At 44.5% G+C, this 12,379-nt stretch overlaps 1 protein-coding gene across 1 annotated transcript in view; it reads right to left on the reverse strand.

Annotated features, from left to right (window-relative positions):
* Naa15-16 (N-alpha-acetyltransferase 15/16) overlaps window positions 1-12,379 on the reverse strand; it is a 119,863-nt gene that overhangs the window by 75,616 nt on the left and 31,868 nt on the right. The window contains exon 16 of the mRNA XM_070535211.1: window positions 3,125-3,188. Coding sequence (XP_070391312.1) covers window positions 3,125-3,188 — 64 coding nt within the window. The remainder of the gene's footprint in view (window positions 1-3,124; window positions 3,189-12,379) is intronic.

A 12,379-nucleotide genomic window follows, 5' to 3' on the forward strand; every position in this document is an offset into this window, starting at 1 on the left:
AGAAGACATTCCTTTAATGAACTCGCACACACCGCACACTTCGCTAGATGCTAAGGCTGAATGCCGCGTGAAAACGGCATAGTACACTACGACTTCGACTAGATTGGCACACGCGCACTTTACTGATTCGCAAGACAAACGAATCCCGCTCACAGATACAAGTAGCACGTCACGACCGAACAGCGTCACAATGCCAGAGAAATTAAAAGGCCAACAGGGGAAAAAAAAAAGAAAGAAGAGAACGGAAGTCCAGGCTCTCAATCCCCGCCGACCAAAGGGAACAATCAAAAGGCCAAGGGGCAACTCTCCGAGTGAGGAGCTGCCCTTTGAACAGCGGCAATGAGAAAAACAAAGAACAGGGGGAAAAAGAAAGAAAGAAAGAAAATGAGGTCGGACAGAAACAAAGGCTCGGCCAGGGTGACACCATCTCTTCCAGCCTGCCGAGGGAAAAGGCTGGTCCGCAGGAGGGAGGGAAGAGAGAGGGGGGCTTGCGCATTGTTCGCACGGGGGCCATCAGGGGGCGCCACGTTAAGAGAAAGACTTCGACGTACAGAACAAAGGAAGCATCAGCTCTCACGGATGCCCGGCGAGCCCTCTCCCCCTGCTCTTTCTTCACGACGAGCGCACGGGATGCGCAGGGAAGCTAGCCGGTAGGGCGAGCTATAGCAACGGGAGGGCACGACCACTAGCACTGTGATGTAAGTCCGGCGCTAATGATCTCCGATACGAGCTGCCCTCTGTCCATACGGAATTCCAGGGCCACCTGGCCGTCGGGCACAACACCTCGCTGCCCGCTGGCCTTGCCTTGCTTTCTCAGGAGAGCGCGCGCACGCGGGTGACAGAGGCTGGTTTTGCGGCACCGTCGTTCCAAGAGTGGCAGTGAGAGCCTGGGGCAGCTAAAAGGTGTCGCTGCAGTACTCGTTTAATTCTGTCGAGCACAAACATACAAGTCGTTTTTAGGCATGCCTTTCACATAACCCATTTTGTCTAACCCACTAGTACACTTCTCTGCACTGTGAATTCACCATACTAATGGTGGCACCGGTCAACATTCAAATGACGTTGAAGTGCTAGCTGCACATGCTGGGGCTAGTCACTTACACATGGTTTCATAAAGGAAGCCACGCCTACATTTTCCGTGACATAACACAAGCAAACTGTGTTTGCACATGCTGTTTGCAAAAATGATTACACCTCCATTACTTAGGCAAACTGCGTTGCAGGAAAGCTGTAGCTTTGCAATTATGGAAAGGGTCTATTAGCCACCATTCACAACCGGCTGAGCGTGGAGATAACTGCGGAGTGCCACTCCCAGTGACAAAGCACAAAAAGGAGTTGCACTTGAATATAATCTTTACATTATACCAGTCCTGCCCTAATCTCGCATTGCAATTTGTATGAACGGCAGATTACATGCCTTCTATACGGCTGAGCCATCAACAAACGAGAAAGTATCTCTCACAATTGAGAATACACAGCATTACCCTTCTACCGCAACCATGCATGCATAGTCAGTGGCAGGCAGTCTCATAAAAGATAGAAGGGTGACATGCCAAAGCATTCATTATGCAACGCGGTCAGAGTCGAATCCCCTTAACTCATCAAAAAAGCACTCGCAAGTTCTATATAAGATGTAATTCTAAATGAAAATTTTCTGAAATCTGAGACCAAGAAACACACGAGATTTCTTTCTAACTGGAAAGGAATTTGCATCACAAGAAGAAAGGCCATTTGAACGAAGCCATGAACTCGCAGTTCCATTGGCCAGGGGCCAACGGACCCGTGCACGTTGCACCGTCTGATGAACAGGTGTTTCGCCACATTGGTGGCTTTTCTATACAGCAAAGCCAACTTACGGAGGCATTTGGTACAACGTGAAGTGTACCATCTATCAGGAGTAGATGCAACTTTCTATGTAACCTGAGTTTTTCTATACATTCTAGCTGCAAGTCCAGAATTCACAGAAACTGCTCTACATAAGGATAATTTCAATTTAACCGAGTCGAATACAACTGTTTTTGACTATTTCAAGCTATGTCAAATAGCGACTAGTAATTCTCCAAATAGCAGAGGTTGGCGGTAATCATGGCTGGGCAAAGATACTTTGCAATTCTGTCCTGATACGATTTGAAACTACCGCAATTATTGTATCCGATACGATACTTTCTATTTGTATCTTAACATACATAGACACATTCACATATTTCTTATTATAGATGTATATAATGTAGCATCAGACACGCATCAACATAAATGTTTGGTTGGAAGTTTCCTAACTCCGGCCAACCTTTTTTCATTTGAATGAAATGTCTGTTCTTATGTCAAAATTTTTGTCTTTCTTGCTCAAGGTATAATATTTTCATTCCAAAACAATATGTGAAAGCCATTAGATGCAAGCACGCCCATTCTTGCATTCTTCAGACTTTGTGACAAAGCAACAAGCAAGAGAGACTTCAATAATGACACCATATAGCGGCTGCACGCAGACGTTCACGCGCTTGTTTTTGTCGAGATGGTGCGACTGCCACGACTCTGCACCACCAATAGGGACGCACAGACCTCATCAGCTGCCCTCGCTGGAGGGCTCTGGCAGTAAGATAAAAGGATGTCGCTGCCTTTAGTTTTATTCAGGTGGCTTAGTGGCAGCAGTATCAGCTTGAGAAGCAGAGTTCAGCCAACCTTCAGTTTCACACGGTGCTGTTGCGATAGTAGTATCTTGTATCTTAAGATGCAAGATGCATCCTTTCATGTAATGGAAATACAGATACTGATACATGTCATATCATGATACATATCATGATACAGATACAAGATAGCCAAAGAGTATGCAAGATAGTATGTAATATATATACCTGTATCTTCGATACTGCCGAGCACTGGCGGTAACTGTAGATCAAAAGGGACACTTGGTGCACATTCACACCAGCACTTCAAAGCAGAACATCGGAACATGCAATCTCAAAGTGGTTCCCTGCAAACGGAGGCAGATCGGCACTGCCGCATTTTCTTGCTGCTTCCTTGCCACGTTCAAGTGCCACCATGTTGCCACGACTAACGTCCGGTCTTCCAAGTAATCTCTTCTGCTGCAGCCTGAAAAGCAAACGACAAAGAGGAGTTGACTCACCCGTGTTGATCTCTTCTGCTGCCTCCGTTTCCGCAACAGGGTGGTCGTGAAGCTGAAGGTACACCTGCAAATGCAATGTTTTACAGCTCAGGTAGCGACATAGAAGAATATGCATTAGCAATCAGGCAGAAAAACTAGTCAACCACAATCTATTTACACAAATACTAAAGGTTGTCGAGCTATACAATGAAGAACATCCGAAATGGAAGGAAAAAATCTATGTATTCATACAAAGCTTTGTAGATAGAAGAAAAAAAAACCCGTCAAATGAAAGCAATATTCAATGTAACCTCTGTCAGCAACAACGACCTTCTTAGGACAAGACCTGAAATGGCTGCAGGCATGCTTCACCTCCTCTCTGTCAAGGTTCATCACCTGTTTTATGGATACCTTCAAAGCATTTTTGGTGTTGTCTTTTGCATTGAAATTTGCATCAACGATGCCCCACAGATATTAGATGAGTGGGCTGCAGTTTGGGCTGGAGGGCGGGCCACAAGTTGGACGACCAGTGGTAGGGCACGTTATTACAAAGTAATAATTTTGTGTTCCTTGCCTTGTGCCTTCCTTGCCCTGAATGTCTTGGCAATGCAATACACTTACATACTTTTTTTTTAGCCAAACCATGCAATACTTTACTGGGGCATCTCCCTGATGTGAAGAGATTCATGTATCACCACCCTTCTGTCGTATTTGCGGCTCATTGCTGAGCGTGTCACGACTTGCTTAATGTCCTGTAATTTGTTCTTGAATGTCTTGAAATTAACCTTGGCGAACGTGTGTGCACAGTCACCATGAGGCCAAACACAGCTTAAGCGCCTTCTTTCTTCTTCTGGAAAAGGTGCCAAGGTTTTCTGGTTGACATGCCTTACATGCGCTAGCTTATCGTGTCCTCCCTCCAAAACATTGGATGTTTATGTCTCAGAGATTTTGTTTGTTAAAAAGACACCATAGAGGTGTCTTCATTGTTTGGAGATGGAGTCTAGCAGTGCAGTCCACTGCTGGAGGGAACACTCTAATGTGCAGCTGGGTATGCAGCTGCAAGGGATGGCTGAAGCTATGTCAATGCACAACAGAGGTGTATAAAAAGGTACCCGCACCCTCAATCACAAGTCATCTGCTGCAAAGTCAGGAGATTGTACACTAGCCAGAGGGAAAAATTCGCACACGCAACAATGTGCTTTCTTTAAAACTGAAGTGCGCTTTAATATCTCGAACCGACAGTGCACGATACACAGGCAATATTCATTTAAAAAAGTGCAAAGAAGCCAATTTATATCAAACTTGGGACACATGAAACCTTAGAAGAACTATGACTGCAAAACTCCATGCAAAGGTAGATAAGCACTGTGCATTTCCACTGAGCTCTTCTTGCTGGCACATTGAATATGTTTATCTATGGTGATGCTCCGATTGCAATCTTTGCCTGTAAAGCAAGGAATTACTCTTTCTCCAAATAGACATCATACCATTAACTGCCCCCAAAAATCCAACTGTTGTCAAGGGCTGCTGAATATTCCAGGATGTTCATGGCCTTGAAAACGATGCCTTTAAAATCAAGAACCGTAAAGCGGTTCAAAGACCTGTGCGGACTTCGGGAACAGTACAAGTCAGCCACACTATATTTACATTAGAGAGTTTTAGTGTAGGGGACGCAAGGCGTTGGGGCCCCTAGCACTTGGGTGCGTTTACGTTTGCGTATGCTAGCAGAAGCACGTTATAGGTTAGTGGCCCCAAACGCAAGCCGCAGTGAGGTCGCATGCGCTCGCAGCGCCAACGTCTGATCAACGTCTGATCTTTGCTGCGTTATCATTCTTTAAAACATGAAATCAAGCATATGAAGTAAAGCACATAAAACTATTCTGCTTAAAAGCAGTTAATAAAGAGGTTTACAGTGTCCGGTAATCGGGTAAACGCAGGCTGGCGCATTGGGGCAGAGCCATGAACTAGAGTGGCCTGCGTGGTGCTGCCACCTGGTGGCGCAAAGCTCAAACAGACAAAAACAGCTCATATTGCAGTAACCAAGTGTATTTTACTTTGCTGCGGGTATAAATTTTTGGCAGCAACACAATTACGCCAGTGCCGAAAATTTACACCAGCAGCAAAGTAAAATAGACTTGGTTACAGCAATATTAGCTGCTATTGTCAGTTTGAGCTTTGCGTCTCCAGGTGGATGCACCATGCAGGACGCTCCCGTTTATGGCTCCGCCCCAACACCCCAACTGCGTTTACTTGAATACCAGACACGCTAAACCTCTCAAATACATATAAAAACGACATCTGTCGACACTTGGTGAAAGATTTATTAGATTATCTACCCGCTAGCTACTCATAAGTTCTCCCACACCACAAGAGTCACGTGGGTAACGTGACCACTTAGGGGCAGCGATGTTTTCGGCCGGCCAAACAAGCCAAGGACGCAAGTAGACGTAGCGGTCTGCATGCGCAGTACCGTCGCCCCTAGTTCTTGCGTACGCAAGCCGCTTGCGTCCCCTAAACTAAAACTGTCCATTATCTCGAGGCGATAAAAAAAAATTAAACATGTTGGTATAAGGACTGCCAACAAATGAGGAGACATGCTACATCAATGTGACTAGATGAAACAGTCGAATTTCAGTGAACTTTCTTGAAGTTTCACTAATAACATTTGAATGGCTGCAGTCATTTGCACAGTCCACGTCCGATATTTTGAACTCTCTAGGGGCCACGAAAACGTCTGAAAAATCGACCAGGTGGAAAAAATCAATGCATGTCCTTAAGGGCTCAAACTGCCCTGAAACGCTCTGAAGGCCTGTCGGTACACGTATTAAGCATATCGGTTCTTGTACTGTGACAGGATATACCGCGTGCACGCGTGTATAATTCAGGAATACATACTGTGTCCCGTGGCAATAGCCCCTTCCTACACTTGTTATGCTTCACTGCAATACTTTTGCGTACGCTTCACCAAGAAACGTTTCTCTACAGAGGCGAAGCTGACTTTTGGGAACTGGCATTATGCAATGCACCGTGCTTTCCCAGCTTCTAAGCCAATCGTGAGGACCACAAAGGCGGAGTTCAGTACCATTGATGACAGCGCGAATTCTAAAAAAAAAAAAAAAAAAAAAACATGGCAACCAACGGCAAGAAGCTCAATAGCGAACATCGAAGCAGCTAAGTCTAGTGTTGCCGCAGTAGTGCCTACGGCTGCCAGCGGATCTGCGTGCGAGAGCGCCGGTTTGAGACGGCGAGGTAATCAAAATAGCAGCGGTGGTGGCTTTAATTAATGCCATTTTGGACCTGCGGTCACGGCAAAACGTCCGGAACATCCAACGGCGAAGAGTTCTTGCATCCAAAATTTCAGACGTTCTGATGCATTGACTCTACGGAGTACGTGGTGGTGTCACGAAGCCGTCCAAATTATCGGGCATCCGGAAAGTCGGTCGTTGACTGTACATCGGCAACTATTCCAGCTGACGACAGGGCGTCAAAGACGATTCATTACGATTTCTGTCTGTTACTCGACCCAGCATTACGCCGACTTTCGACCCTTTCAATAAAATTACAGCTAATGTTCCCTGCTAGAGGCACAATTCCCTGAGTTTTCCCCGAGTTTTCCCAGACTACGCAAAATCCCCGACAATTCCTGGTTTGCAGACACCCTGGGACTGTACGACAGCACTGGCAATGATGTGCAAGTGTGCAAGCCGCTTGCCAATGAGGACAGGGCAAGTTTCACCCATGCTTAGCCACAAAATGAAACTTCTGGACGGCAATGTTAGATGCGTGGGAACTACAATCAAATGGAAGCAAGCACTTCAAAGCAATTTACTTCAAAGCACAGTTCTTTCACACAGCAAAAGCCTAAAAGATACAAGTTGACAAAAAATGTATTACACCATAACTTTTGTAAGGTACTGCACAGAGCAGATGAAGAATAGAAGGTCAAGACACATACTAGTGAATTCCAAGTAGAAAGTTTGTGCTAGTCCATATTTCTCCTTTGTTGCCTTCATCCGTTTTGCGCAGTATCTCCTTCCTAAAAGTTAGTTCCAAGTTCTTCCTGACCAACCTTCATATCATCTTGAGTGAGTGGATGTCAGCTGGATCGGAACAGGGGCAAGACTACTGGAAATCAAAGCTGCCTAGAATTACTCCATGGAAGTGCAAGAATGTTGAGAGCCCTAACCAAGTCTTTTTCTGTCTACCAGAAATAGTGATATCTTGGCACAACAAAGTATGCAGGACCAACCACAAATAATTCGCTATTTTAAAATATTGTTCTAACGAAAAACTTGCGAACGTAAGCTAGTATTTGAGCCCGACAGCAGGAAAAGAACATACCATATTTACTCAAACCTAACACGCATTTTTTCCCCGATAAATCGGGTTCGTAGATTACGTGCACGTTAGAATTGAGTACGACACTAAATCTGTGGTACCATATCACCATTGGCATCTCAAAATAGCCATATCGTACGCACTTCCGAGCCTAGCTGCTCTAGCTTCCATGTGGCGTAGTACGTGCGCTTAGGTTAGTCCACCGTTTGTCCTCCTATTTTCTCCGTTTGCCCTATGAGCATGGAAGTGCCAACTGCAACTTTGTCATTATGCCGCAAGTAAAATGAAGGTGATCACATGTGCAGAGAGACGAAAATTGGCCGGCATCACGGGCGTTCGAAGTTTCCGGAACTTGCATGCGGGACTGGCGCAAAAGAAAGGAGTGTTGCGTTGGGCATGGCTGTGTGGCCCCTATCCTGAAAATTATCTGTGATGTGGACAATCTCTACGCGTCTAAGGTGCACCGCACTGTGGCCTCACCGCTTAATTCGCGTCGGAGTAGGAGGCACCACAAAGGTCAATTCGCTCACTCTTGCTACCGCACTTCCTCACTTCAGCGTTTTGATAGCGAGTTTCCACGGTCATCGCGTGAGACGTGTTCATGTTTGCTTGCGCATGTGTGACACCATACTTGCTAATTTAGTAAATGAATGTTTACAAGTTTATACGGCTGATAACATTACAGTAAAACCTTGTTAATTCGACCCTCGTTAACTTGGAAAATTGAATAACTTGAACTTGTCCTCTGGTCCCGGCAGGCGTATGCATAATTTAAATGCAAGCAAACTGTCATTAATTCAGATGTACTTGGCCAACTTTCAGAGCTCAGTGAGCAAGGAACGCCGCAAAACAACATTAACGGTGCTAGCATCCAATCAAAACGATGCGGCAGAGTACGCATCACCATATTCAGCAGAAATCGTACATTAATAACAGCAGCACCAGAATAATCCTTTATGAAAACATGACCCCATGCTTTCATAACTGCGTAATTACTATCCATGATGGCGTTGATAGCGGCCGCGGTTTCTTTCGAAGCGGTTGCGGAAAACAGTAGTTTCGTTTTGACTGGCTACGCATGTATCTAAAGAACTATGTAGTTGCAAAGATCGCATCGATAGCGACCATGGTTTTGTCTGAAGCGGCTGTGGAAAATGGTAGTTTTGTTTTGATTCTGTGCCAAGCTGCCGAGGATGAAGAGCACCGACTACATCGCGATAGACGGATGATCTGTTGGCTATCATCTCACTGACGAGAAAATAATCGGGATAAGCGTGCAGTAGTGCAAAACGTGTTGCAAATGTAAGCTGCGACGCCTTGATTGCCCCTGTAAAGCCAATGAGGTTTGGCATGACGACAATTGCAGTTTCCGCAATGCTTTTGTGCAAAATAGAAACTGTATTTGCTCATTCATCCACTAAAAGAAAGCGTGTTGACGTAGTAAGCATTTGCTTATTTTTTTCTGGATGCCCTCGATAATTCAACATTCGGTTAATTCGGACATTTTTTTCGGTCCCTTGAAATCCGAATCAACGAGGCTTTACGGTACTATCCTTACTTCGTATTGGGGGCAAGGACTTATGGAGTCACCATCTGTCCTAACTGCCTCCCTTGCGTAGTACGAGGGATCACGCGGCACACTCCTCATAGGTTTGGCTTATGGCGCTTAATAAAAACACCACGTGGTAGCCCTCCTGCACATTTCTCTAAGTAGTCTCAAAACGAGAGAACTTTATTACTGTCGAAATAATATTCTTGGGCAAACTGAAAGCACAGAATCATTTAAAGACGTCATCTCTTTACTGAATATGTATGGTGAAAGCCAATGCGCGTGGTTGCCATGATGGAGTCTCCTGGACCTGCTTGCGTGAAAGGTCGGCAATCGCTGAGTGCAAACTATGTGAAATACGTTCTTATAGTGGGCCGTTTGTATAACCAAATGGCGCATAACAGCACAAAGCCTCAATGCATGCATGTCCGCGCACAATGTTTCGCTTTCACTGGGAGCGTTTTCATTTGACAGTCCACAAGCAACCATTGACGTGTCACTCTCAAGAAAATTACTGCGCCTTTCCCTATCACTCGGTCTTAGACAGATTGTCCACGAGAACACCAGGGAAACGGCTGTCCTAGATTTAGTTTTTCTTGGCTCAAGTCTTTTCGAGGGTGCCTTCCAGTGCTGCGTTACTGACGGGATTTCTGACCACAAAGCCGTACTGTTCTCGGTTTGCTGTATTGTTCCCAAACCGCGGATTGAGTACTGCACTTTTCGTGATTTTAGCCGCGCCGATGATGCTGCAATTACCGACACACTTAGCGAGTCGTTTGAAAACTTTCATGAATTATCTTTGAACAATGATATCAATGTTGCCGTACGGTTTTTTGAGAATATTGTTGAAACCTGTATTAACCAATTTGTTCCCCTGAAAACAAAAAAGAAAAATATAAATTCACCGTGGATGACAAGAGGACTACTGCATTTATCTCGTCGTGTTTCGCGATTGCGCAAATCTAAAAGAAATGGTAATCCTGACAAAATTACTGAGTTCAATGATGCCAAGAAGGAACTGTGCCAGAAACTAACATCTGCCAAGGATTTCTACTATGCTGTTACTTTGCCAAAATTTATGAAAACAAACCCTCGTATGTTCTGGAAATCGATAAAGCCAAGTAACAGCACAACTAACAGTTTAGTTGTTCAGGACGTGGCAGTTTCAGATTCACTCGCGATTGCTTCCGCTTTTAATACGTATTTTCATTCCGTGTTCACACAGGATAACTCTTCACTTCCACCTTTTAGCTGTGACTCATACCCTCCTATTGAAGACATCGTCGTATCTAGCTCAGGTGTTCTGAACATGATCCTCCATTTAGATACTAAAAAGAGCTGCGGCCCAGATGACATACCCAATTCTTTCCTCGTTCGCTACTCCCTTTGGACAAGCAGATACCTCTCCGTTATCTTCCGTAAATCATTATCAACCTCCACTGTTCCCCAATCCTGGAAGCTTGCTACGGTCATTCCGATATACAAATCCGGTAACGCTCAACTTCTGCAGAACTACAGACCCATTTCATTAACTGCCCACTCATGCAAGCTACTCGAACATATAATTTTTAAACACATCACGGAATTTCTTGAAAGCCATAATATCCTATCCAATTACCAACATGGTTTCCGTCGCGGATATAGCACCACTACCCAACTGATCGAATTCACGCACGATATTTGTCAGTCATTAGATTTAGGCGGACAGATTGACGGCATTTTTGTTGACTTATCCAAAGCTTTCGACACCGTCCCACACCCAAAACTCCTCTACAAGCTTAACTCCATTCTAAATAACCCTTCTCTGGTTGGTTGGATACATAGCTTCCTAACCCACCGTTCTCAGTCTGTGCAATTTAACGGCTCTATTTCCTCTCCTGTTAGTGTTTCATCCGGCGTCCCACAAGGTTCCGTTTTAGGCCCGCTTCTTTTCTTATTATATATTAATGACTTGCCGCATTGCGTGTCCGTTAGTATTCGTCTTTACGCTGATGATTGCGTCCTCTATCATAGTATTAACACACCAATGGATCATGATTTACTTAATGACTCCTTTGCAAAATTTTGTAGGTGGTGCAAGGAATGGCAAATGAACATTAATTTCTCTAAAACTGTTTCCATGTCCTTCTCCAGACGCCCATCTCCATCACTTTTCACGTACACTTTCCATGGTCAAGATTTAAAAAGAGTAACCGAACTTAAATACCTTGGTCTTCATTTCTCCCATGACATGTCATGGTCGAAACACATTGACATCACATGTAACAAAGCTTTTAGACGTCTCGGTTACCTCCATCGTTCACTGCGTAAGGCTCCAAAGGATACCAAACTGATGACGTATAAAACACTTATCCGACCTATTCTTGATTATGGCTGCATCATATGGAATCCTCATAAGAAATCCGATATTAAAAAGATAGAATCAGTCCAAAAGAAATCTGTGCGCTTCATTTTTCGCAACTATAGCCGAGATTTTTCCCCTTCTTCGCATTATACAGCTACAGGCCTTACAGTTCTTTCATCTCGCCGCCGCTTAGAATGCATGAAATTTTTACACACGCTTATTCATTCTGAGCGCCTTGATACACTAAATAATTATTTGAACTTTAGTCCACCTTCTATCACTAGGAGTTCTCATAATCTCAACCTTATCCCTTTGTTTTGCCGAACGGAGATGTTCAAGCACAGCTTCTTTCCACTGGCCATTGAACTCTGGAATGCACTGCCTGGAAGCATCCGCTCTTTACCTATGCAAGAATTTTTGAAAGCAATTACATATACTTGATATTCATATTTATTTTTGGGCCTGTATCTCGTTTTCTTGCTTTTCTTTTTTTTCTACCCACTCCTGCAATAGCCTCACCGAGGCTGCAGTATGTATAAATAAATAAAAAAATAAAAATAAATTGTAGCGTGGACGTTTATCAAAGCTGTTCAAAAACAATTTCGTTTTAACAAGGGACTTCGACGCCTACACGGCGACTGTGATGTGCCGTTGCGACGATTCAATAATATTTCTTTCTTTTAAATTCTTGGACATTTCAATATTTCTAAAGTTGCGTCGCACTGTATGCACTAAGCGGGCGATTTCGCGCTGCTTCTTTTTCGTAATCCAGTGCGTTAATTCATAAACAAACATGCCCATATGACACACCTTCGTGTTAATGTGCTTTTTCCACTCTCTTTCCATTCCAGTAAACTTGCCACTGTCTAGCATCAACAAGTTCATAGACGAAACCATCGTGACATTAGCCGGGCAGCGAGCACATAGCCGGGCAGTGAGCGTGGGCGAACGTCGCAGTGCGTGTTTTCTGCTACTCACCAAACATTGCAGTCCCGGCGCCATAGCAAAAATATTGCTCGCATCTGTGCTTGCTGCATACCCGAGT

The sequence above is a fragment of the Dermacentor albipictus genome, chromosome 3, assembly GCF_038994185.2.
Source record: "Dermacentor albipictus isolate Rhodes 1998 colony chromosome 3, USDA_Dalb.pri_finalv2, whole genome shotgun sequence".
In the NCBI taxonomy this organism is placed as follows: domain Eukaryota; kingdom Metazoa; phylum Arthropoda; class Arachnida; order Ixodida; family Ixodidae; genus Dermacentor; species Dermacentor albipictus.